Below are 26109 nucleotides of genomic sequence, written 5' to 3'. Positions count from 1 at the left end.
TTTCTACAACCAACTTTAAACCACGGATCTAGGAATACATCACGACGCCCTACGTATTGCCGCTACGTTCATTTAAGCAGTCATTCTTCCCGCGCTCCATACGCCAATGGAATGGGAGAAAGCCCTAACAGGTGGTACCGTGGGGCGTACTCTGGTACCTTCTGCCACGTACTTCACAGTACTGCACTGTAACATTAAGTTGATCCTTAGTGAAACAAGAACAAACATCTTTCAAAAACTCATGTACTAAATTGCTGAAGATTTGAAACAAGAAAATTTCAACAAAACATGCAACCACTCAGAAACAAAACACATTCTTGTTTATTACCGATGTACCGTGAGAGGAAACAGGAAAAGCTATTATGGCATCAATCAGTAGCGAGACTAAATTCTTCGGTCTATGGATCCAAAGTAATATGAATCATGACAGGTATGCGGCAGATCTTAACTCAGATTTGAGTAACGGTTGTTATGCCTTAAGAGCCGTTGAAAGCAGCGCAAATGAGCAGATTAGCATGAGTACATAGGCTACTGTGCATATTTTCCTTACCTCAAACACCGAATCGTATTTTGAAGTGACATTAACGCAGCGCTGAGAACTTTCGAAACACAAAAGTGCTAAAATCATTGCTGGGAGGTGCACTTCAGATATTTGTTTAAAAAATTTACAATTCCATCAGTACCTCAGCTGTACCACAAATACTAAGCATAAAAATACGAAACCTACGCCGTGGCCGAGCGGTTCTAGGCGCTTCAGTCCGACCCCGCGCGATCGCTACGGTCGCAGGTTCGAATCCTGCCTTGGGCATGGATGTGTGTGATGTTCTTGGGTTAGTTAGGTTTAAGTAGTTCTGAGTTCTAGGGGACTGATAACCTCAGACGTTAAGTCCCATAGTGCTCAGAGCCATTTGAACGAGACCTACAGTACGGCATCCATACAAGAAGTTAATATTTGAATAGCACATTAGACAACACATGTACGTTTTAAATATTCATTTATAAAATACGCGCACAGTAGACCGTCCACAGATAACGGCTAACAATATACGAGGGTAAGTCAATTATTATCCCAATTTAGTTATATATTTTCGTTTATTTCGTTAGTACTGTCGTTTTACGTTTATGAAGCATGCTTTGTTTATTTGTTGTTATATCTTTTTCAATTTTGAAGCCGCTAGGTTAGTTTCGTTATCGCTGCCGTGCTGTTAATCATAGATGCTCCGCTGTGTATTTGCACCGAAGAAGAGCAACGTTCAGTGATACGTTTTTTGTGGTCGGAAGTCGTATCAGGGGCCGAAATTCATCGAAGACTTTCGGTACAGTACAGGAACAGTGTTTAGCCACAACGGAATGTCTACGAATGGACTAAAAAATTCCGAAATGGTCGCACAAGTGTTGCGCACGATGAAGGAACCGGACGACCGTTTACCGCCACAAATGAAGAAACCATTGAGCGTTCACGTGAAATGATTCTCTTAGACAGACGATTAACTATTGACGAAGTAGCACATCGTCTGCAAATTAGTCACGGTTCTGCCTTCGAAATCATCCACAACAGACTTGGGTTTCATAAAGTTTGTGCAAGATGGATCACAAAAGAACTCACACACTTGCATAAACAAACGCTCTTGGACATCTGCAAAAAAAAAAAAAAAAAAGAAAACGTTTGGATCGCTATGGTAACGAAGGGGACAACTTCTTAGACAGGATAATTAATGGGGACGAAACATGGATCCATCATTAAGAGCCGGAGAGTGAACGACAGAATATGGAATGGAAACATCCAAATTCGCTCTGCGAGAAAAAGTTCAAAACCCAACCGTCCGCAGGAAAAATGCTACGGTTTTTTGAGACGCACAAGGTCCAGTACTGGAACACTAAGGGGAAAGGGGCACGACAATAAACGCTGTACGTTACAGTGAGATGCTTACTGCCAGGCTAAAGCCTGCAATTAGAAGCAAGCGCCGAGGATTGCTGTCAAAAGGTGTTTTGTTGCACGACAATGCCCGTCCGCATACTGCTGCCCATACTGCTGAAACGCTCCAGAAACTCAAATTTGAAGCACTGGATCATCCTCCATACAGTCCCGATTTTGCCCCTTCTGACTCTCACTTGTTTGGTCCACTCAAACCGGCATTAAGGGGCTGCCTCGGACGAAGCAGTGAAAGAAGCGGTGCATTCCTGGCTCGCAGCTCAACCGAGAACCTTCTTTTATGAGGGCATTAGGAAGCTTGTACAACGATGGACCAAGTGCGTTGAAACGCAAGGAGACTATGTCGAAAAATGATGTTCTTGTAAGTTTCCTATTTGATTACAATAAAATTTTATAACTACTTTGCGGATAACTGACTTATCCTCGTACATTCAGCAAAAAGATACAGTACCACAGTTAACCTAACACTAAGTAGTGGACAGTCAGGCAGCCATAAAAATATTAAAAACATTTGACAACGGATCGAGTTCCCTTAAAAAAAGTTAAGTGTAGTAAGTAGTAATAAACTTACTTCGAGGCTAAAAGAAATGGGAGCAGGTGGAGGAACCAAAACAACGGCTGCTAGAATGCCACTGTACTCGCACTGTTTGGTCGCTAAGCTTGTCTATGGACAGTGGACAAGCAGGAAACATTGTCAAGGCTAAGTATTCACACAGGGCTCACGAAAAAGTTTGAAAACAATGTATGTATGTTTTTCAACAAAGTGTCTCAACTGCAGTTCATGTATAAAGTAAATACATTACGTATTAAAACATTCATGCAAATGGTCGGCTTGTAGCCATTAAGACAACTTATTGTTTTTACACGATCCATCTATCTTGAAAATAACTAATGCAAGCGCGATTTTTCTGCTAGCAGTGCAATTTAGGTGTATCTGTCACCAAAACTATTTACACTCTGCTGTAAACATACATTACAACAGCACCAAACACGCCCAAAAATTAGCTATTGAAGTGGACAATGCAATACATTTGACAGCTGCAAAACCACGTCTTTTTTTGTACTGACCTGCAGGTCTACCGCATAGCAATCGGTACACATTGGTGACACTACTTCTGTATGACGCTGTTATCTGAGCAAATTACGAGGGGATATTAAAATCAAGATAGTGCTTATCTGTATCGTGTGACGCAGCTGTACGATCGCAGCTCCAATAGCAGGCCTCCACGGACGAAAGAACGTGCAACCTTATTTCAGTGTTAAGTTAGCCCGATGCGTGTTTATGCGATTATAAATTGCAAACTCGCGTTACGTGCACTATACAAGCATATCATCCACGAGATACTAACAAATATTTTTCAGTTTTTAATTGCTACTAAAGAAACTCAGCACGATATAAAGACCAGGAAAAATCGTTATTTTCAGAGTAGTTAGATAACATTAGCCGATGTTTGTTTTTCACGTAGCTAAACATCAGAAGATGATTTATGAATGTTTACTGCATTTATTTAATACCATATTAAATCATGAGTGCTACTTTATAATAGTCGTTACGTTGCTATGCTATTTCCGCATCTGAAAACTGGAATACTCCTGCGCGAGTCAAGTCTCCTCTGTGGATTTTTGTACTGCGACAGTAAACACAGAAACAACTAATAGTTCGAGAACAAGGATTAATAATGGGGAAAAATTATTGCTATCTCCAACAGTGTCCGCCCATGGAACGATGTTATGGTATGTCTACGAGAGAGAATAAGGCAACTGTCAGACGAGAACTCTTTCTACGCCAATAATTTCGAGCGTCAATGTCTGCCCTTTTCTCACTTTATTTAGGGAAGCGAGGGCTTAATATTAGTACTGAAGATCGATGGACTACAATGACGGAACAGAATATTTGCTGTGGCATGCATTTCTAAAGCTGTTTATTGGTATTCGCCAAGGGCGATTTTGCGGAAACCCTAAATCTGGATGGCAAGATGGATTGTTTAACCTTCTTCCTTCTAAATGCGAGCTCATTATGCTAATCTATGCACCTCTTGCTGGGTTCATAGTGCTTGGGACGCACGGCGGAAAAAGGCCACATTAAAGCTGGCAGTTACTTTTCCAATTCCAGCTACAGTGCGATCGATAGAAAGTTAACTAAGTTCTCCTTACGTTGTATTCACGCTGTTTTCTAAGTATTACAAGAACGTCATACTCCTACCTCAGCTCTGACCTATTCTGACCAGGTAAAAAACCATGCGTGTAGAACCAGCGAGAGCTCCTCATTATCCTTTTTCATTGAATTAACGACACGCTGTGGTAATATGTAACCACAATTTCAGCCTTTATGAAACCTATGCGCATGTTATCTGGTATGAGTCGCTTATTACAGTAACAATAATCAGTCGACGACTGCACTGCACAACACTTGCATAGCACACAACATACTCCTAACGGAAAGAAACAACATAATTTGAGTGCTAACATTGAAGACGATCATTATAGTCATAGCAGTAAAATACTCAAAGAAATTAACTGTTTCATTCCCTGGGTACCTAAACTGTAGTTTTAGTACTGATATTTGCTATGGGATAAGTTGCAAGACGAGGATGAACAGCGTATTCAGACCATTAGCCACAGTATTTCCACGCTGCCTTTACCCAGTATCCATTTAGATTCATTTGGAAACTCTGGTGACAAATTTACATTTTGAGTAAAACAAAAAAGTCATCTCATTCCAGGAGAAACCTTCGTCAGAATATAGGGGTCATCAACTGGTGAAGAGTTTGCACCGCTCATTTATCTCTGAAAGCAATCAATTCTAAATAAAACATCAGCATCAGGAACATACATGATGAAATTACCCCACAGAACGCCGAAACACAAAATGCATTTTTCAGCGAGAAATTCGAAAACGCTGCCCTGCTGCAACACGTAGATATCTTTCGAATATTAGATAGCTGCTGGATGTTTATTAGCAACAACTGAGCGACTAGTAACGCCCCCACTACCTATTCATTAAAGAATCTAACGCCTCTGCATAAAACAGCTATCACTATCAAACACTCGATGTGTAGAGCGTGCGTAATTTGCGTTCTTTTTCAAGAAAAGCTAGTTTTTCACGCATCTCAATGTCGCTCAGTTATATAATTTTGCTAGCGCATTCAGTGGTATACGTGGATACTTTTCGCAAACTGCGTTGCAAACAGAGACAGCAGTAAAGAAGTAATGAATTAAATCGTCATGCTTGATACTTTTTTACTGCTCGAGCAGTACGGGGCGTCTGCGAGAAAAAAGTTTCGAAAAGGTTTGAAATTATCTATACAGTTTGCTGCAAGTCGGTAAGTGCTCTCATTCTCAAATTTGCGCGCCTGGAGTCACGCTGCGGCAAGACGGGCCATAGCAAACACTCGCAGTCGAGTAGGTCGCCTCAGCATTTCCCTTGTTTTATATGCACAAGTCCTTTTCCCTCTTAGAAGAATGTGGAATGAAGACTAACAAGAAGAAAACGAAAAGCATGGTAATTGGAGGAAAGGGGAGAAAATGCCGTATGAAAATATGGGGAGACGAAATAGAGCAAATGAATAACTTCAATTACTTGGGAAGTGTAATAATGGATGATATGTATTGCTCAACAGAAATTAAGAAAAGAATTGCAATGGCAAAAAAAAAGGATTCAAAAGGAAACAGAAATTACTTGCGGACCACTAAACAAAGCTCTGAGGAAAATACTTGCAAATGTTTCATCTGGAGCGCTGCACTGTGTGGTGCGGAGGCCTGGACATTTAGGAAGGAAGATGGAAAAAGATTGGAGGCACTAGAGATGTGAATATGGAGAATAATGGAAAAAGTGAAATGGGAAGACCTAATAAGGAATGAAGAAGTATTAACAAGAGTTGGAGAAGAAAGAAACATGCTGAAAGTCATCAGGAAGAGAAAACGGAACTGGATTGGACATTGTTTGAGGAGGGACTGTTTACTGAAGGAAGGAATAGAAGGAATGATGGAGGGGGAAAAGGGGAAGAGGAATAAGAAGGTATCAAATGCTGGGCAATATCAAAGAAGACAAATATTCAGAAATGAAAGAACTGGCTACGGACAGACGAAAAAACTGGAAGAGGCTTAACCCATGACAAGACCTGCCGTAAGGCAGAATACCATACTACTTCTACTTTTCCCTCTTAATGTTGTGATGGTTCCGTCTCCTTTTTGCTGTTACTTCCCGCTTCTCAACTTCAAACGACCCACCAATCTCATGTCTGTCTCGTACCGCGCCTGCGCTTGGGTCGTGTGAGGCTTCAGTAGTCACGTCTTTTAGTAACTATTTACACCGTTTCCCCATTTTTGTTCGCGGTCGCGCTACACGGAATAATAATAATAATAATAATAATAATGTGTGACGAGGGCCTCCTGTCGGGTAGACCGCTCGCCTGGTGCAAGTCTTTCGCTTTGTCGCCACTTCGGCGACTTGCGCGTCGATGGGGATGGAATGATGATGACTAGGACAACACAACACCCGAGCGGAGAGTATCTCCGATCCAGCCGGGAATCGAACACGGGCCCTTACGATTGACAGTCTGTCGCGCTGACCACTAAGCTAACGGGGGAGGACGGAGAAAGGTTGTTATGGAATTTTTGTAAGTAATTCCACGCAATATATGAGTCTCCCCTCCCTAAGATTTTTATTGCATTTTACATTGTTCATTATTTTCGTAACCTTTGGTGCCCGATCGTGATGTTCGTTTTTTAGGATTTTTTTCAGGTCCCTTTTACCCTTTTGACATGGAATCTTCGGTCCTACGACAACACTGGGGTGAGGGTGACCTCAGATGATTAAGTTATTTTATTTGTAAATACGTCCTGTTCTGTCCTTTAATTTGTTGCAATTTAGAAATTTTAGGCGCATACTTCCTTATCCCATATTTCAGACTTGATCGATTCCCACTTATGTAGAGCAGCAAATTTTTATTATTACAGTTTACACCAGATGATGTAACTTCAAGTGTATACAATTAAAGATTGTGGATTAAACAACTGTTCTACGGTTTCTTCATTTTTCAAAATGGACTTGCATAGTTGCGGCTGCCCCATACGAACAACTCTTTTACAGACTGCACGACAGCGGCAACATATACGGAAAATAACGTGGGAACAATAACACATCATTGCGTGACAGCAGTATTGATATGGAATGGCTCACCAACAGAGTCGTTCGCAATGACAGCTGTTGTCATACCTGTGTACAGCAATTTCAAGATGAAAATAAATTTCTGCGATTAAAATTTTCACCAAAGCTGTACAGTTAACCCAGTCAAATCCTTTAGTGGGATTCCTGCACTACCTGAAGCAGACGAGCTGTGAAAAGCATATCTAGGGTTTATCTATGCGGCCTGAAGCCGCACTGGCTCTATTAGTAATTCGTCCACTAAGCGTGTAGCACGATTTGCGAGAGTTCGAGTGATAGCTTACCCAAACTAGACAGCACCGATATTCCGCGAAGACTACTGTAGTCTCTGCAACATCCTTTCTGAAATATGGGAATCACTCGACTATTTCTGAAATCAGCATGAAGTTTTTTCCGTGTTCCGGATTTCAACAGTCCGTTCGTGTATGTGGTTTATTACCTTTTTTGAAATATTCCACTGGTGTATCATTAGGACCTGTGTTCTTGTGTTGCTCTGCTTGATCGACAGCACGCTTAACTTCGTCCAGTGTTGGTGGGGGTTTGCCCAAGTTATCCTTTGTTGGGTGCTTGTTCTATTATGTAGAACACCCGTTCATCAATAACTGGTTGCTAATACAGAAGCTTTTCAATATGTTTCTCTTACTTATTCATGATGGAACACTGATCTTTTAGAAGTGTACTCTTGTCACTGGACCAAATTGGATTTCTACCAAAGGTTGTTGGAGCGTAAATCTCTTTTGTGACTTGGAAGAACTGTCTCATATCTTTGTGTGCAAGTTATCTGAACTCTTTAGCTCTTGTTATCCACCATGCATTCTTCAGCGCACATGTAGTTCTTTTTACTTTAAAGATATACATCGCCGGCCGTGGTGGCCAAGCGGTTAAAGGCGCTACAGTCTGGAACCGCGCGACCGCTACGGTCGCAGGTTCGAATCCTGCCTCGGGCATGGATGTTTGTGATGTCCTTAGGTTAGTTAGGTTTAAGTAGTTCTAAGTTCTAGGGGACTGATGACCTTAGAAGTTAAGTCCCATAGTGCTCAGAGCCATTTGATTTGATATACATCATACACTCTGTAGCCTCATTACTTGGATTGTGTTGAACGCTTACTGTCAGATTACGCCTATTAATGATTAGATCATGGCATGAAATATTAAGTTCCAAATTTTTTGTTGCCCTAGAAGGCATCCTGCAACTGTGCCCGCTTTAGCCGTTTAGTCATAAAGAGAGAACACTTGTTCGTTGCTGCAGTTTGTATCGTCCACAGCATGGGAGTTTGTTTAGCGATGCACTATAAATAAGCGGCGAAACGAAGAAACACTTCATGTTTGTCCACGCGATGCTACTCACAATCCAATGCGATAGTTATCGGTATTCCTGGAAAACACTGTAGAATTCTATACACAAATGGCTGTAGCGTTTCAGGATAACAAAACTGAAAAATTAAAACGGAGACTGTGTATTATGCCTTGGGCATTGGAAAGTTAATAAATGAGCAGCAGGGATAAGATCACTTCTGACACATGCTTCTGTGGCTCTCTGTGTGACTGTCAGTCACGTAATTCAGTTAAGAATTATTATTTTATAATGTTTCAGATTAATGTGTCGTATACAGCGGCTACATGCAGACTTACTGTGCACTGGTAACATGGTGAAATAAGACCTCTGCGTTTTCTACGACGTTACTGGCTTGTTTTCCTCACGTAACCTGTGGCTGTACCAACTATGGCAAACGCGCTTCGGCTGCAGAGTGAAGGCGCATCTACTACGCACAGTTACCAATAATGGTATGAGCTATTGCACGAAAGGAGACGAGTTTACTGCATAAAGAATATATCTTGAAATTGGTGTGCACAAGCGTCACCAGTTTAAAAAAGAAATACTAGTAATACAAGTTACACTTAATGTTAGAGAGAGAGAGAGAGAGAGAGAGAGAGAGAGAGAGAGAGGGCGGGGGTGGGGGGGGGGGGGGAGAATTAGTGACCACAAGGTGGTTGTAGCGAGACTGACTACCATAATATCCAAACCAATCAAAAATAAACGCTAGGTGTACCTATTTCAAGAAGCAGATAAAAATTAGCTTGAAGCCTTCCTAACAGACATTCTCCACTCCTTCCAATCTGAAGGTGTAAGCGCAGACCAGATGTGGTTTGGATCAAACAAATAGTACTGACAGCAATTTAGAGATATGTACCAAATAAATTACTACGAGATGATGCTGATCCCCAATGATATACAAAACGGTCAGAACACTGTTGCAGAAGCAACGGAAAACACAGACCAGATTTGAGTGTAAGTGAAGTTTTACAGGAGCTCAAAAATTAGTGCAAACTTTAATGCCAGAGGGTTTTAACAGTTTCCGCAACGAAAATATGTCTCGAAATCTGGCAGAAAACCCAAAGAGATTCAGATCTTATGTAAAGTACATCAGCCGCAAGACACAATCAACACCTTCATTGGAGGATAGCAATGATAATGTTACCGATATTTATAGTGTCCCTATGATTCTGCAAATAACATCTCAAAAATAAATTGTAATTAAAGATTACATGAATTCGTATTTCGTTACTTGCATTTTGACTTTCAACAAGACTGCATCAAAATAGATTCCATTGTACACAGCCAACTATGGTCGCCAGTATTTTGCTAAACTTTGCGTGTGTGCTTTGCTGCCAACCACTGCAATAAGAGAGAACCTTTTACGAATGTAAACCACATTTGTTTTTCTACAGAAATTTTATAACAACCACGTAATTGTAAAGATGCGCCGTTTATATCGTGTGAAAGATGTCAAGAAAGTTACGTCTCCCACTGTTTTTACGGAATCACTCCCACAAGTGTAAATCATCAACTGTAAAATAACGAAAGTATCTAATTTATATACGAAATTCTCGTGTATGCGTTACGACCCCCTTAAGGAATTTTATTTGCAATCCAAAAATTTTCTTTGCCCTCCCTTTTCACGTCCTTTAAGGAACTGTTAGTTAAGACAATATATTGAGCATTAGTCTGGTTTATTTACAGTTGACGTAAAAATTGAAAATAAGGAAATATATATTTCTAAATGCCTTATCATCTGTAGCTCCCACTTCTGTCACTTTCTTCTGCCGGCCGAGCGGTTCTAGGCGCTACAGTCTGGAACAGCGCGACCGCTACGGTCGCAGGTAGTTAGGTTTAAGTAGTTCTAAGTTCTAGTGGGCTGATGACCTCAGAAGTTAAGTCCCATAGTGCTCAGAGCCATTTGATTTGAACTTTCTTCTCTGGCCGAGCCCACATATACCAGTGCTGACGAGTAGGCGCGGACCCACCTGAGAACCGTGGGCCTCAAGAATAATTGAGTTTAACGACTACTGCCTTAAATAAATGCTTCCACGGTCCGTTTTCTTATTTCCAAACTGATGGCATCGCAGCTGAGTCAGTTCTTACCCAAATGTATTTTGGCCTGCTTTATTCAAGAGGACTGGAGAAAAAAAAAAAAAAAAAAAAAAAAAAAAAAAAAAAAAAAAAAAAAAAAAAAAAACCTGAGGAATTGTCGGCAGCCAGGATTTTCAAATGTATGTGAATTCCTAAGGGACCAAACTGCTTAGGCCATCGGTCACTAGACTTACACACTACTTAAACCAACTTACGCTAAGAACGACACAGACATCCCTGCCCGAGGGAGGACTCGAACGTCCGGCAGAGGGGCCGTGCAGTCCGTGCATGACGCCTCAAACCACGCGGCCACTCCGTGCGGCGCCAGTCATACTAATTACATCACTGCACGGAGCAGATTGCGGTTTTGGGATTTAACATCTGGCACCTTAACCTTCCCCGAGTTAATATTGGAATCTCTGCGTGAGCAACCCGAGGCTGTGTCGGTGTACGATTTAACGGAAAACCGAGTTTCGGAGTCTGTGCAAGCTTAGTGTTACAAAGCGTCCGGCAACGACTTACCTGAGAGCCCGGAGCCGGCCGGGAGTCACGGCTGTCTGCGTCGGCGTAGTCGTCGGCGCTGTCGCCGTCGCCGTCTCCGGAGGCAGAGCCGGAGGCGGCAGAGGCGGAGGCGGCGGACGCGGCGGGCGACGTGGGCGGCGACTCGGGAGGCTGCGCGGGCTGGGGGTGGGCGCCGGCGCCGCCCTCCTCCAGCCGCAGCGAGTGCGCGCGCGACCGGCAGTGCTTGTACAGGTTGGAGCGCGTCTTGAAGGCGAAGCCGCACGGTCGGCAGGGGAACGGCCGCTCGCCCGTGTGCGCGCGCACGTGCTTCTGCAGCACGCTGGGCTTGGCGCACGCCAGCCGGCAGTAGGGGCACGCGTACCGGCCCGCCGCCTCTTCCGCCGCCTGCCCCTGTCCCTGCCCCTGCACGTGGCCGTCCAACTCCTCGGCCGCCTCCGCCGCCTTCTTGAACTTCTTGTGCAGGTAGCGCACTTCCTGCTGCTGTGGCGACTTGTCCCTCTGCGCTGGGGACACGGCCTCGTGGCTGCCGTTAGGTGCCCGGGGTTCCGCGACCACAGCCTCCGCTGTAACATGCATCAACTCCTCATCCAACTACCGTTAACATCTGCAAGTCATCTTATGGCGGGCATCGGATAGTAGCTCTAGTACAACTATCTCATCCGATCTTTCCCATTCGCGAATGTTGCATGAGAAGAATGACCTCTCCGCCACACACAACGCCTTTCTTGTAGGGTCTGTCACTGGTGTTTGCCTAGCATCTCAGGAACGCTCTCGCATTTACTAAACGACCTGACGAAACACGCCGCACTTCCCTGAATCCCCCGCCCCCATCCACTAACTGATGATCAATACTACAAAATGTGTCACACGAGAGGTTTGTAAGCCACCTTCAAGATTCTTCCATTGAATTTCAGCTTGACATTTGCTAGCCGGCCGCGGTGGCCGAGCCGCTCTAGGCGCTTCAGTCCGGAACCGCGCGACTGCTACGGTCGCAGGTTCGAATCCTGCCTCGGGCATGGATGTGTGTGATGTCCTTAGGTTAGTTAGGTTTAAGTAGTTCTAAGTTCTAGGGGACTGATGACCACAGATGTTAAGTCCCATAGTGCTCAGAGCCATTTGAACCATTTTTGAACACTTCATTTGGGCTACTTCCGGAAATACGTTTACATCTATCGCTTTTGTTCCGTTAAGAACAACACGTTGAATTTTTGTTCTAACAAAATCTTCAGTCCAACTGAAAATCTTGCTCGATATTCGGTAAGCACGTATTTTCATCACAACACAACAGCACGGAAATGTATCGAATGCCTTCGGAAAGCCCACGGCAGTCGAATTCATGGACGGAAAGAGCGAGCTTTGTTTTACGAGATTTGTGTTTATGGTATCCATTTTGACTTCTATAGAAGTGATTTTTGTTCTTCAACGTCATAATGCGTCAATAAAAAACATGTTCCATAGTTTTACTATAGATTGACGTCAGCGATATATGTCTATAATTATCTGCATCTACATCTACATCTACATCTACATTGATACTCCGCAAGCCACCCAACGGTGTGTGGCGGAGGGCACTTTACGTGCCACTGTCATTACCTCCCTTTCCTGTTCCAGTCGCGTATGGTTCGCGGGAAGAACGACTGTCTGAAAGCCTCCGTGCGCGCTCTAATCTCTCTAATTTTACATTCGTGATCTCCTCGGGAAGTATAAGTAGGGGGAAGCAATATATTCGATACCTCATCCAGAAACGCACCCTCTCGAAACCTGGCGAGCAAGCTACACCGCGATGCAGAGCGCCTCTCTTGCAGAGTCTGCCACTTGAGTTTATTAAACATCTCCGTAACGCTATCACGGTTACCAAATAACCCAGTGACGAAACGCGCCGCTCTTCTTTGGATCTTCTCTATCTCCTCCGTCAACCCGACCTGGTACGGATCCCACACTGACGAGCAATACTCAAGTATAGGTCGAACGAGTGTTTTGTAAGCCACCTCCTTTGTTGATGGACTACATTTTCTAAGCACTCTCCCAATGAATCTCAACCTGGTACCCGCCTTACCAACAATTAGTTTTATATGATCATTCCACTTCAAATCGTTCCGTACGCATACTCCCAGATATTTTACAGAAGTAACTGCTACCAGTGTTTGTTCCGCTATCATATAATCATACAATAAAGGATCCTTCTTTCTATGTATTCGCAATACATTACATTTGTCTATGTTAAGGGTCAGTTGCCACTCCCTGCACCAAGTGCCTATCCGCTGCAGATCTTCCTGTATTTCGCTACAATTTTCTAATGCAGCAACTTCTCTGTATACTACAGCATCATCCGCGAAAAGCCGCATGGAACTTCCGACACTATCTACTAAGTCATTTATATATATTGTGAAAAGCAATGGTCCCATAACACTCCCCTGTGGCACGCCAGAGGTTACTTTAACGTCTGTAGACGTCTCTCCATTGATAACAACATGCTGTGTTCTGTTTGCTAAAAACTCTTCAATCCAGCCACACAGCTGGTCTGATATTCCGTAGGCTCTTACTTTGTTTATCAGGCGACAGTGCGGAACTGTATCGAACGCCTTCCGGAAGTCAAGAAAAATAGCATCTACCTGGGAGCCTGTATCTAATATTTTCTGGGTCTCATGAACAAATAATGTGAGTTGGGTCTCACACGATCGCTGTTTCCGGAATCCATGTTGATTCCTACATAGTAGATTCTGGGTTTCCAGAAATGACATGATACGCGAGCAAAAAACATGTTCTAAAATTCTACAAGAGATCGACGTAAGAGATATAGGTCTATAGTTTTGCGCATCTGCTCGACGACCCTTCTTGAAGACTGGGACTATCTGTGCTCTTTTCCGGCGACACTAATTTTACACAAGAATTATGAGAGCCCTTTTCCAATCGCTTGGTCTGGTACGCTCCAGCGACCTACAATATGCTGCTGCTGCTAGGGGGTGGGGGTGGGGGGGGGAGAGTTTTTTCGCGTAATCCCTATACAAGACGATTCCGTCATGATGATATAAACTTTAAGGGATGATGGGAAATGGTAAATGTGTCAGTTTGAGGTAAGCACCCTGGCATGAAAACAAAATAGTCGAACGTTATACGCTCAAGTCGTTCTCATCCTTCCAACAGTGTACTACTCTAACTGTTAAGCTCTTCTCTTTCCAAATTTGGAGAAGGGATAATATGGACCAAGACAAGAATAAAATAAGAACTACATGCACTTTTTTCAGTAGAATGTGTGTGTTTCAGTAGAAGATGAACGCTCATACCTCTCAAGGTATGCACTTTAGAGCCCATGTATACTGGACATTTTTTTCTTGTTTTGGTCCATGCTACCCTCTCCCAAAATATGGAAAGCAAAGAGCTCACACTAGAAGAGATTCATTGTCAGAGGTATCAGAAAGATTTCGCTTGTAACTTTCGACTCGGCCGTTTCCGAACCATCTCCGACACTTTAATGCTTCTCCACGACCCCCTGAAAATCTGTAACATCATCACGGAATCAGCCTGAAGAATCTCTCAGATATGAATTTAAACTGCTGGGGCGCATCAAAATCTAAAGCTGTGTAGGGTCACGTTTCCTCTCGGTATACGCTGATCTCAGCACTTCGCATTACAGTCCAATGACGTTCTGGTTATAAAGGCACTGTGGTTTGTTAAAACAATTCCTGTAACGAAAATTTCGATGCTGACAGACTATGTGTTTACTGAAAGCCAGTGATCAGATAAAGACACAGTACTACCTCATCACAAGAATAGCAGAGGACCCTACATAATGTAGAAAAGACAATATAATTAGTTTTTGTTCAAAAGCATTGTGGAACAAATGACTGAGGGTTGTTCAGCTAAAGAAAAAACAAATTGTATTGTCGATTCGTTATGACTCATGTTGACATTTCCAAATATTTTATAGCTACCAACCATTGAGAGTTGGGTATGAGCGGCAAGAACTATGAAACAAAAATTCGATGCAGAAGAACACTGCGTAGGCTTGCTATCTACAAGCTGAATCAAGTCCTTGTTCGAAAATTGTGAATTTCTGACGACAAATCAGCAAGGTTACAAGAAAGTGAGCAGGTCATCGGTGGTTCGTACAGAAAAAGCAAGAAATAAACGTCGTACAGTGAAGGAGATAATGTGCTCATCGCTGCGTCTTGTTCTGATACAGAAAGTGCAAAGTTGGAAGGCGCAAACTTCACGACGCAACTGAGAAGGTCACACGTCCAGTTACGACAAAACATCTGCTCGCTCTTCATACAAAACGAGCCTTAAGTTCTTAGAGCCTTAGAGGACACCGTTCTTACAGTAATTAGTGAATTATTTGGAGAAGTGACATATTATACGAATTAATGTGTAGGTAAATCTAAGGCGTTAATTTCTTGTGAAACCTCATCCTGTGAAGTTTTGTGAGTCTATTGAAATATACCTTACGGTTTGTTGCTTGTTAAAGCTAGCTCAGTGAAAGACATTGGATTTATGACTAAATCTTAAAAATTTTATGTAATTCATTTGAAATGTAAGATGGTCGTTGTAACGTGCTAATACTTAATCAAGCAACGTTTAGCGTAACTACCGTCATATTGGGTCAAATTTTGTAAATATCGTTTCCAACAGCTCGTCCAGTCTCCGTTACGAAGTGGGTAGTTGCGATTACGATTAGGTGCAACATACTATTTGGGCACCTGCAGTGACCGGAGTTCAGCGGAACAATTAATTCACAGATTTAGTTTTAATTTGGAGAAGGGATTATCCTTTCTTTTGGGCGTGACATGGCATACGGCCGCGAATTGGGAACTTTAACTTGGCTGTTAGCGGCAGTAGTTCGCACGAGTCCCTTAAACTAGCGTTTATTTTGTAACCTGACAGACTTGTTTTCATAAATTCGCGTAACTGAGGCTGTAAAAAAGGTTCACAGTGCTTACTTCAAATTGGATTCTGAGTCTGCCATCCTTGCTTAAGGGTTAGACATTCTCCACTGGCATTAAGTATTCTCTCAGCACCATTAAGTTGGAAATTAAAGTACGAGACGAAAACTGTAACCAGGGGCAGGTTTCAGATGATTTCTATTAGTGGGAAACGGACGACCAATTAGGCCGTACTAGAGCAAAAAAACAGATCGTTGTGCACTTCAGGTGTGATTACCTGAAAGGCCATAATGTTTATGAACACCTTCGACAGTTCCTTGGAGATCTCGTAATTGAGGACTTGCTGCCCTGCCGGCGAATTTAACACCCTCTGAGGTCGAGGTGTTGCTTGATAGTGATACTGGTTTCAGACGTCGGACGTCTGTGATCCACAGTGATCGACAAGGTGTTCTTCCAGAACGGAAAACTTACAATAATACTTAAGTGCGCTGCTGTGCGCGGGGGTGGTGTTCTTATCAGTTATACCCGTTTAAGACGAGTGTTGTGGCATGGCGGAAGAGCCTATGAGTGGCAGGCAGAGGTCTCGTTTTGATCGTGATGTTTGATGGAAGTCATCTCGTAGTATGTAGTGTCCGCGTCTTTCCAACACGATATTTCGATGTCGTCACTCGGCGCCCTCATCACGAGCTTCAGTCTCAGGAGAGATCTAATGAAGACGCCGAGTTACGAAGCCCAAATATCGTGTTGCAAAGACACGGACCACCAGCAGTACACTCGATACTACGAGATGACAACGAATCGCCAGGAAAGTCTAAGAAATTATACTTGATGGAAGTGTTTAAATGATTTAGCGTCGCGTGCAGCTATTATTTCTCCATCACTGGTTTAGGATTGTATTATGTCAGTATTCGACCATTATCAAGTATTTTACAAAAAAAATTTATCGATGGCAGTTTAGGCCATGCAGGTCTCTGCACCTGTGCATATTTAAATAGCGGCCGCCGTTATTGTGCCTATGAGATCACGAGTCGTAATTACCATTAAATTAAAAACACCACCCCAGTCAGTACGTCAGCACGCGGCAGTTTTAAAAATTACACACATTTCACGTCCCATCGCATTTTATGTCATTTAACACGGTGCGGCCATAACGTGTATGTTGAGTGCGAAGGGAGGTGACATGTATGTAGTTTTTCTAACTGTGACGCGCTTCTGTACTAACGGGACCAGGGTTATTAATTACGACCACCGCTTTCATACGCACAATAACGGTGGACGCTATTGAAACACACGCAGGTGCAGAGACCTGTATGGCGTAAAGTGCCATCGATAAACTTTTTTGTAAAATACTTGATAATGGGCTAAGATCGACACTGTAAAATCACCAAACGAAAAATGACAACTGAAGGCGACACTAAAAGTAATCATTTAAACAATTTACCGAAGCCGCGCAACCAGTCAAAATGAAAATTTTTGAAGTGAGATTTTGTGACAGCTATAAAAAGCCAATTAATTGCATTTGTTGCTGAAGAAAAACACTGCAAAACACTGCGAAGTAAACATGGCATACTTTGGCGTGACTTAAGTGACGAAGCTGTCTGTTTTGTATCTGTGCAGATCGTCTGTGAAAGGGATCACCTGGGGGAGGAATAGTCGTTTTTCGGGATGCACGTTTTCCGTGCCAGTGGTCGCACCTCCAAATCTTTATGAGAGCAGTTAAGCAGTTAGAGTGGTAGGGCCGTACCGAAGGGGTGGTGAGATGGGCCACCACCAAGGGCACACACTCACAGTGCGCAAAAACTGACCGAAAAAACAAGAAAGACAGTCAGTTTAATAATTTACCGCGAGCGAAACGTGGTCCTCCTACCCCCAGTGATGAAAATTCTTAACTTAAACACAGAGTAATTTTTCTGAGCGAGCTATGTGTGATGCAAAAGCATACTGCAGGGATTTCACCGTACTGTTGAATACTGAACCCACTGAACGTATTAATTACAGTCAGTCGTCTGGTAATCTCTTAGCTCCTTCCTTATCCGACACCGAGAAATACATTTCAGTTCTGGAACTGTCATCTGCTAAGTTGATAACGATTCGATCTATAACAGAATCCTTGAAGTCATCCAGGCGCCTCATTTTCTCCATTTTTTTTTTTATGACATGCCGTTCCATATTCCGCCAGCGTTCGGCAGGGACAGTGGCATGTGAAAAAGCTGCGTGCGTCATTTCCAGTACGTCTGGTTGCTTAACAGTCTTCTTATTTCTCCGGCCAAATCCCTTAAATTGGCTCCTGATCACTTCTGTTGCGATAATACTGTAATGGTACAGTGGCACATGTAAAAATGCAGCACTTATATGGTGTGCTCGGTGCTGTGAAATGATTGTTTTTCATGTTTCTACTACACTCAGCAACATCTGTGGTATAAATCAATGGACATAGTCCAAATAAAGAGTAGGGTTTTTCATTTTTGCCTTAAAAAATTAAGTTGCTATGTCTTCTTAATTTAAGCAACCTTTATTAACTGTGTTTCATAAAACATCGATAATTAAGAATTTATATTTGAAATGAAAACAGGAATTGCGCGTGCAATATGTAATTAGAAACAAGACGACGTGCATTATTCATGAAAAATAATGATGAATTTTACAATTACGTTATGTACGTATTTCAAATAGAACGAGAAAAAAAATGACTCATGCGAGACTTTAACCAGCAAGCCATGAAATGCAGTAGGTTATCTACCCGGTTCCGCTGTACATCCAATATACAGGGTGTTACAAAAAGGTACGGCCAAACTTCCAGGAAACATTCCTCACACACAAATAAAGAAAAGATGTTATGTGGACATGTGTCCGGAAACGCTTAATTTCCATGTTAGAGCTCATTTTAGTTTCGTCAATATGTACTGTACTTCCTCGATTCACCGCCACATGTGTGGGCTGACGAGAATCCGCACGCAATTGCGCAGTCACGTCATCAACACAGATTTTCTGTGAACGTTTGGGCAGGCATTGTTGGTGTCTTGATTGGGCCCCATGTTCTTCCACCTACGCTCAATGGAGCACGTTATCATGATTTCATACGGGATACTCTACCTGTGCTGCTAGAACATGTGCCTTTACAAGTACGACACAACATGTGGTTCATGCACGATGGAGCTCCCGCACATTTCAGTCGAAGTGTTCGTACGCTTCTCAACAACAGATTCGGTGACCGATGGATTGGTATAGGCGGACCAATTCCATGGCCTCCACGCTCTCCTGACCTCAACTCTCTTGACTTTCATTTATGGGGGCATTTGAAAGCTCTTGTCTACGCAACCCCGGTACCAAATGTAGAGACTCTTCGTGCTCGTATTGTGGACGGCTGTGATACAATACGCCATTCGCCAGGGCTGCATCAGGGATTCCATGCGACGGAGGGTGGATGCATGTATCCTCGCTAACGGAGGACATTTTGAACATTTCCTGTAACAAAGTGTTTGAAGTCACGCTGGTACGTTCTGTTGCTGTGTGTTTCCATTCCATGATTAATGTGATTTGAAGAGAAGTAATAAAATGAGCTCTAACATGGAAAGTAAGCGTTTCCGGACACATGTCCACATAACATATTTTCTTTCTTTGTGTGTGAGGAATGTTTCCTTAAAGTTTGGCCGTACCTTTCTGTAACACCCTGTATGTGTGTGTCTCAAGTGTATCTAACACAGTCCCTCGGAATACTTGAAAGCCGATTATGTCTGTAAATTTATGAAAAACATTAAGAACAACCTATTTCTCGGCACTTTTCAACCGTGTTCCACAGCATGTTTTATTACGGAACAGGAAGCAGCCTCACTTTCATACTGCGTATTAACAGCGCGACAATCAGAGCACAACAGAGCAGAGCCTGTTACTGTATTTGCAAATAAAAACTACATCGCTAAATCGTGATTAAGGAAAACGCTGATGGCTGTAAATACACTTGAACATCTTACAGTTTCATTTAACGTAACTTAGCAATAAGATACTAACTGCACAAGTAGGACCTACTTCCAACACCAGTGTACGTGTGCTACGAATTCTGACCGATCATCGCGTTTGTGTTTGCATCAGGTTTATTCTTATGATGGACGGAGTATAGGACCTCATAGGTTGATGGTCAGGTACTGAAGCAAATTTCTAATTTACTTCGCTCAATGATAACGCAATTCCTGGAATGAGAAATTTTCTCAGCCCTTTATTATTCCTCATTTTGTTTTATTTCCAGATAATACACTGAAGAGAAAAAAAACTGTTACACCTGCCTAATATCCTGTATGGCCCCCGTGAGCACGCAGAAGTGTCGCAACACGACATGGTATGGACTCGACTAATGGCTGACGTAGTGCTGGAGGGAATTGACACCACGAATCCCGCAGGGCTCTCCATAAATCCGTAAGAGTACTAAGGGGTGGAGATCTCTTCTGAAAAGCACGTTGCAAGGCATCCTAGACATGCTCGGTATTGTTCATGCATGGGGAGTTTGGTGGCCAGCGGTAGCATTTAAACTGGGAAGAGTGTTCCTGGACCCACTCTGTAGCAATTCTGGACGTATGGGGTGTCCCGCTGTCCTGCTGGAATTGCCCAGGTCCGTCGGAATGCACAATGGATATGAATGGATGATGGTGATCAGACCGGATGCTTACATAGTGTCACCTGTCAGTCATATCTAGACGTATCAGGGGTCTCATGTCACTCCAACTGCACACGCCCCACACCATTACAGAACCTCCACCAGCTTGAACAGTCTCCTGCATGCTGACATGCAGGGTCCATGGATTCATGAGGTTGTCTCTATCTGTACACGTCCATCCGGTCGATATAATTTGAAATGAGACTCGTCCGACCAGGTAACACGTTTCCAGTCATCGACAGTTCAATGTCGGTGTCCACGGGTCCACGTGAGGCGTAAAGCTTTGTGTCGTGCAGTCATCAAGGGTACACGAGTGGGCCTTCGGCTCCGAAAGCACATACCGATGATGTTTCGTTGAATGGTTCGCGTGCTGACACTTGTTAATGGCCCAACATTGAAATCTGCAGTAATTTAACGAAGTGTTGCACTTCTGTCACGTTGAACGACTCTCTTCACTCTCCGTTGGTCTAGTACTTGCAGGACCTTCTCCCGGCTGCAGCGATGTCTGAGATTTGTTTTCCAGGATTCCTGATATTCACGGTACACTCGTGAAATGATCCTACAGGAAAATCCCCACTTCATCGCTAGCTCAGAGATACTGTGTCCCATGGCTAGTGCGCCGACTATAACACCACGTTCAGACTGACGTAGATCTTGATAACCTGCCATCGTAGCAGCAGTGACCGATCTAACTGCGCGACACCTGTCTTATATAGGCGTTGACGACTGCAGCGCTGTATTCTGCCTGTTTACATCTCTCTGTATTTGAACAGTCTTGCCTATGCAAGGTTCTTTGGCGCTTCTGTGTAGTTTAATCACAATTTGTAATTTATGAGGAGGAAATAAGACTTCATTAAGCATAATGCTAAAATTATGCTGCTATAAACAGTAACTTATATATTTTGTTTCAGTTTTTCAGATGTTTGTACAAATAGTAATTCATTTACTACAATGCTCCATTTAATTTATTGGGTGCAATGTTTTCCACGTCACTGTAGTTCTTTTAAGTAATTTGTTTCAATATAGCTTAGTTTTTGGAACCAACCTACAAAACTATAACTTTTGCTAAATCTGCATAGAAAAGAATTCTGTAAGGTACAGTACGGCCCTGTGGAGAAGTGACAATATTAAAGCCGTACCTCGATTCAAAGTATTGCTGGCGATCCTGACTATAATATTACAAGTACCTACGAACGTTTTCTCAACCCAACGGTGGTTTTACATGTCACGGAAGTTGACTCGCGGGCCACACACAGTCAGGGACGCGTGGATTCTGGTTGCGGGCGCGCGAGAAAATTGACGGAATGGCAAAGAGAAAAACTTTTCAATGTCCACGACATCATTATTATTAATAGTGGGATACTTTTACTCCTACAGCATAAAAAGTTTCGTGTAACTTAGTTATTAAGTGTACAAAGTGAAACGTTCATCCTCGTCCGCTGCTTCTGAGTTTGTGTAGCTTGTAGTGATTCCTGTCACAGTTGCGACCGAAGTCCGCATACTCTTAACGCCGTGCGATGCGCGAGACCAATAACGCGACGTATGGCTCCTTAGACTTCCTACCAAACGTTCGTTGGTGCACCTGGATAATCTCTAGGCCCGACTACACCTACGCTATAAAGCCAAATTAGGGTCGCCTGTCCTGTTTAGACCCACAAAATAGCGTTGAACCAGTCATTTCCTGAATATCACTACTGCATACCTTGCAGCCATCTGACTGCCTTCGAAAGACCGAGAGACCGATCACTAGATTGGACAACAAACATCGCAGTTGCTGAACTGTCACCGAACTGTTTCTCCCATCTCTTCTGTGCACAACACAGGAAAGGCGGTCTCCTACTTAACAGTCCGTGTACGCTCGTTAACATCACCTCGAAAACCAGGAACAGATAAAAACGCTCCCCACACGCGCGAAAGGGAACGCTATTCCGAATACTTCAGAAGTTTCCACACCTGGAGAACAACCTCACTGTTCCCTGACTACCAACTTCTGAAATATGCCTCCACATCACCTCCAGCCGAGAGGGCCCAACTCGCCTCTTGGAGCCTAACAGGGCCCAAGACCGACTCCACGATTTTGCCAGCTGCTCACACATCCACGACGTTCTTTTCACATTCTGACGTTTCGGCCAATGAGCCTCAACAGTAGAAAGCAGTCACTACGATTGACCATTTACTGTTCACGCTCTTAGTGCGAGGGAAGGTCAAAAGGCAATACCTTTTTACTTTATTTGTAAAGAATTTCAAATGCAGCTACATACGTTGTACATAATTTATGACTTCTGGATATAATATCCGTCCACTTCCACTGTTTTGTCCCATATTTTCACAAAGACCTGTATTTCAGTGCGGTCAGTCAGTCCCACGGTAAGCTTCTTTTAATGGCCCGAACAGATGGCAGTCTGGCGAGGTCTTTATGGGGGAATGAGGCAGGACATACCATCCAATTTTTACAATCTCTTGCAGTGGTGTGACGACTGGTCTGTGTTCTTGAATTGTCATGCAAAATAAGACCATCCGCCATAGCTTTTGTTGGGCGAACTTGCTGAAGATGGGCTTTGAGCTGTTTGAGCGTTCTTGTTTAGCATCCCTGCTCTACAAAAATTAACCATAATCGCAACCTCCGTATCACAGATACTGCAGTCATAACTTTTCCCGCCGATTGCAAAGTTTTGAACTTTTCTTCTGTGAGTTTCTATATGACATTCCATTAACTGCCTCTGACTCTGGTTCAAAAAAAATGAACTCGTGTCTAGTCTACAGTCACAATTGGTATACAAGTTGTACAAATCTTTTAGTACCCCCGGCTGCTGACTAATCGTCATCACAATGCCTTTGCTGAGGGAGACAATGCGACAAAATCCATCTGCACTAACACCGCGCTCACATCGAACGTTGTCACCGACTTGCTAAATAATGTGTGGAGCCAATGCAATCACCGGCCTGCCACTCCGCGTTTTGTCAGCCAGCGGTATTTGCCCTTCAACTTCGTTACAGCGACCAACCCTCCGTGAAACAGCGCAGATAGAATTCTATCACAGTACGCTATTACGAACATCGATATCGGCCATTTTGCAATCGACTGCAGTACTGGCATCTGTTGACGCAGTAAGTTACTACTGCTGTGGACTGGAGAAGCAGCTTTGTGAAATATCGCTCAATTCAAATTTTTTCACTCAACAAAATTTATTTAAGGAGAACAAAATAGGAGGCATTACTTTATTGACTGACCCTCGTACTACTGTGAAGTGTTGCTGCCTGCCGACACTTTCAGTATTTTTTCCCCCCTAAAGCGTACTACGAAATGCCAGCCATTCCGGGGGGAAACAGTCGTCTTTGAAAACCTTCCTGTCAGGCCAGACCATACCCGTTAGCCGGATTAAGCAAATACTGCCCACTTCGCTCCAGGCGTGAGAACAGTCCCCCCCTCCCCCGTAGGTCGGGAAACAGACGCGGTCGCCCACAAAAGCCATGGAAATCAACCGTTATAATAGTGTAAATAAATTTATCAATATGTTGCCTTTCTATATATGTCTGACTTCACTTAGTGCTGCCTCGTCTACCGATTTAAGAAAACTACTTTACTTATCACTGACTGGCGGTGTACGAAATACACACTGCACCACCCCTCTCTGCCACAGAGAGCTGAACGGACTTGTCTACTGTACCCCATAAGGGCTGCTGCCAGATTTTCGATTTCGCGTAACTCCCAACCCGCTCCACGAAATTAATTTAAAATGCACGCCTTTCGAGCGATCAGCCTCAGGAAGAAAATTAAAACATTTCCAGTGGTCGGTAGAGCGCTGCTCCCTGCCACGGTTCTACGAGCTAATTTCCTCACAGATGATACGAAACACCTGCCATCCCGGGGAAATGCTCGCCCTAGAAAACAGCAGAGTCACTTCAGACAGCTACAGATTTGACGGGATTACAGGAAGACCGGACCTTTCTCTCCGAGAAGGACAAAAACATTCTTTATCCCGGACCCAAAAAAACCGACCCCTGTCTTACACAGTAACTACAGGACGAACAGAGAGGCGCGACCATGAAGTGATATGTTACAACGTGCTCTACACGAACGTCTAACGATGCAATCTTCCACTTCTGACTGGGCCTGTTAATAGGTATTACTTATATCCATTCGCTTCCCCCATCCCACAGCTACCTTGACTCAGCATCCCGTAGTATCACGAAGTCGGGGCGACTTAATGCGGATGTGTGAAAATACGGTCGTTGTCCATCTACACCCAGAGCTTGGACAACGCATGAAATCCGTTGGAACGACTCTTGAAGCAGACATGCCGGAAAAGGCTATGACTCACTGTCAAGTACCTTAATGAAGCGCGTAAGAACAGCTGTACAGGTAGAACCGAACTGGTTACTTTGTCCCAACGAGATAGTTCAAAAAGATGTGTTTCGTATTCTACTTTTATTTTATGTACTTTATTTTTCTTTTACTCTATTTTCTCGTTTATAAGTTAAAATAAAAGTATAATGTTACGTCAGCTGATTATTGTACTTACCATTAGTCTCCAATGATTTCTTTTTTGCTTGATGATCATCCTTATTTACTTGGGCTCCTGCAAACAAACAAAATATTGTTAAGTCACTATATGTAAAAGAGAGTTACGAAAATAATTATTCTAAATATGAGACATATTCATAGATTGAAAGCCGAATCAAATGAGAAATCGCATATTTGAGGTGTTCAACGAATCTTCCACGCAAGAAATCCTCTCGTGAAAACTAGAAACGTATTACTCAAGGCGAAAAAAAATCTCAGTCCAGAGGAGAAAGAACACCTGCAATGATAATGAAAGGCAATATTTAATGAAGAACTGGCCCGTTATAACTATTATTAGTCGTTTCATTTATAGTTTTCTGAGCACGTTCAAATATGGTATATCGCTAAAGAACTGCGTAATTATTTCCTTGTACTAATAATCATCGCCGGCCGGTGTGGCCGAGCGGTTCTAGGCGCTTCAGTCCGCAACCACGCGACCGCTACGGTCGCAGGTTCGAATCCTGCCTCGGGCATGGATGTGTGTGATGTCCTTAGGTTAGTTAGGTTTAAGTAGTTCTAAGTTCTAGGGGACTGATGACCTCAGATGTTAAATCCCATAGTGCTCAGAGCCATTTGAACTATTTAATAATCATCGTCATTTTCAACGAGTTACAGATGTAACAAGACTTAGGTTTGTTTGTGCAGATGTCGCAATAAGAAGTTACTCGTTTGTACTGGTGGTGTAGTAATGTACGTCCGCCTCACGTTGTTCTTCTAGTATGTTTTATTCCACTTCCCTTTTACTTCTTTCACTTATCTGGCAGATGACATGTCTCTTTGCGGTGGAAATGCTACATAATGGTTCTGTATTACGTATTTCCTGCCTTCTTCGCTGTCATTCACGAGTTTCAAGTTTCTCTATTGCAGATACACTATGTGATCGAAAGTATGCAGACACATGGCTGAAAATGACTTACAAGTTCGTGGCACCATCCATCGGTAATGCTGGAATTCAATATGGTGTTGGCCCACCCTTAGCCTTG

General features: G+C 43.2%; 1 protein-coding gene and 1 long non-coding RNA gene across 2 annotated transcripts in view; both read right to left on the bottom strand.

Annotated features, from left to right (window-relative positions):
• The window catches only part of LOC124594550 (transcription factor HIVEP3), a gene marked incomplete at its 5' end in the record, with an annotated part of 83568 nt that extends 72357 nt beyond the window's left edge, over window positions 1-11211 (bottom strand). Inside the window, one exon of the mRNA XM_047132925.1 lies at window positions 11035-11211. Within this exon, the coding sequence (XP_046988881.1) occupies window positions 11035-11211 (177 nt within the window). The remainder of the gene's footprint in view (window positions 1-11034) is intronic.
• A 300-nt stretch (window positions 11212-11511) lies between these two features.
• LOC124613185 overlaps window positions 11512-26109 on the bottom strand; it is a 306026-nt gene continuing 291428 nt past the window's right edge. The window contains exons 2-3 of the long non-coding RNA XR_006979617.1: window positions 25086-25142; window positions 11512-11597 (exon numbers count right to left, since the gene is read on the bottom strand). This is a non-coding gene — a long non-coding RNA (uncharacterized LOC124613185). The remainder of the gene's footprint in view (window positions 11598-25085; window positions 25143-26109) is intronic.

This window comes from Schistocerca americana, chromosome 1 (assembly GCF_021461395.2).
Source record: "Schistocerca americana isolate TAMUIC-IGC-003095 chromosome 1, iqSchAmer2.1, whole genome shotgun sequence".
Lineage (NCBI taxonomy): Eukaryota > Metazoa > Arthropoda > Insecta > Orthoptera > Acrididae > Schistocerca > Schistocerca americana.
This window is presented reverse-complemented; position numbering and strand designations above follow the sequence as displayed.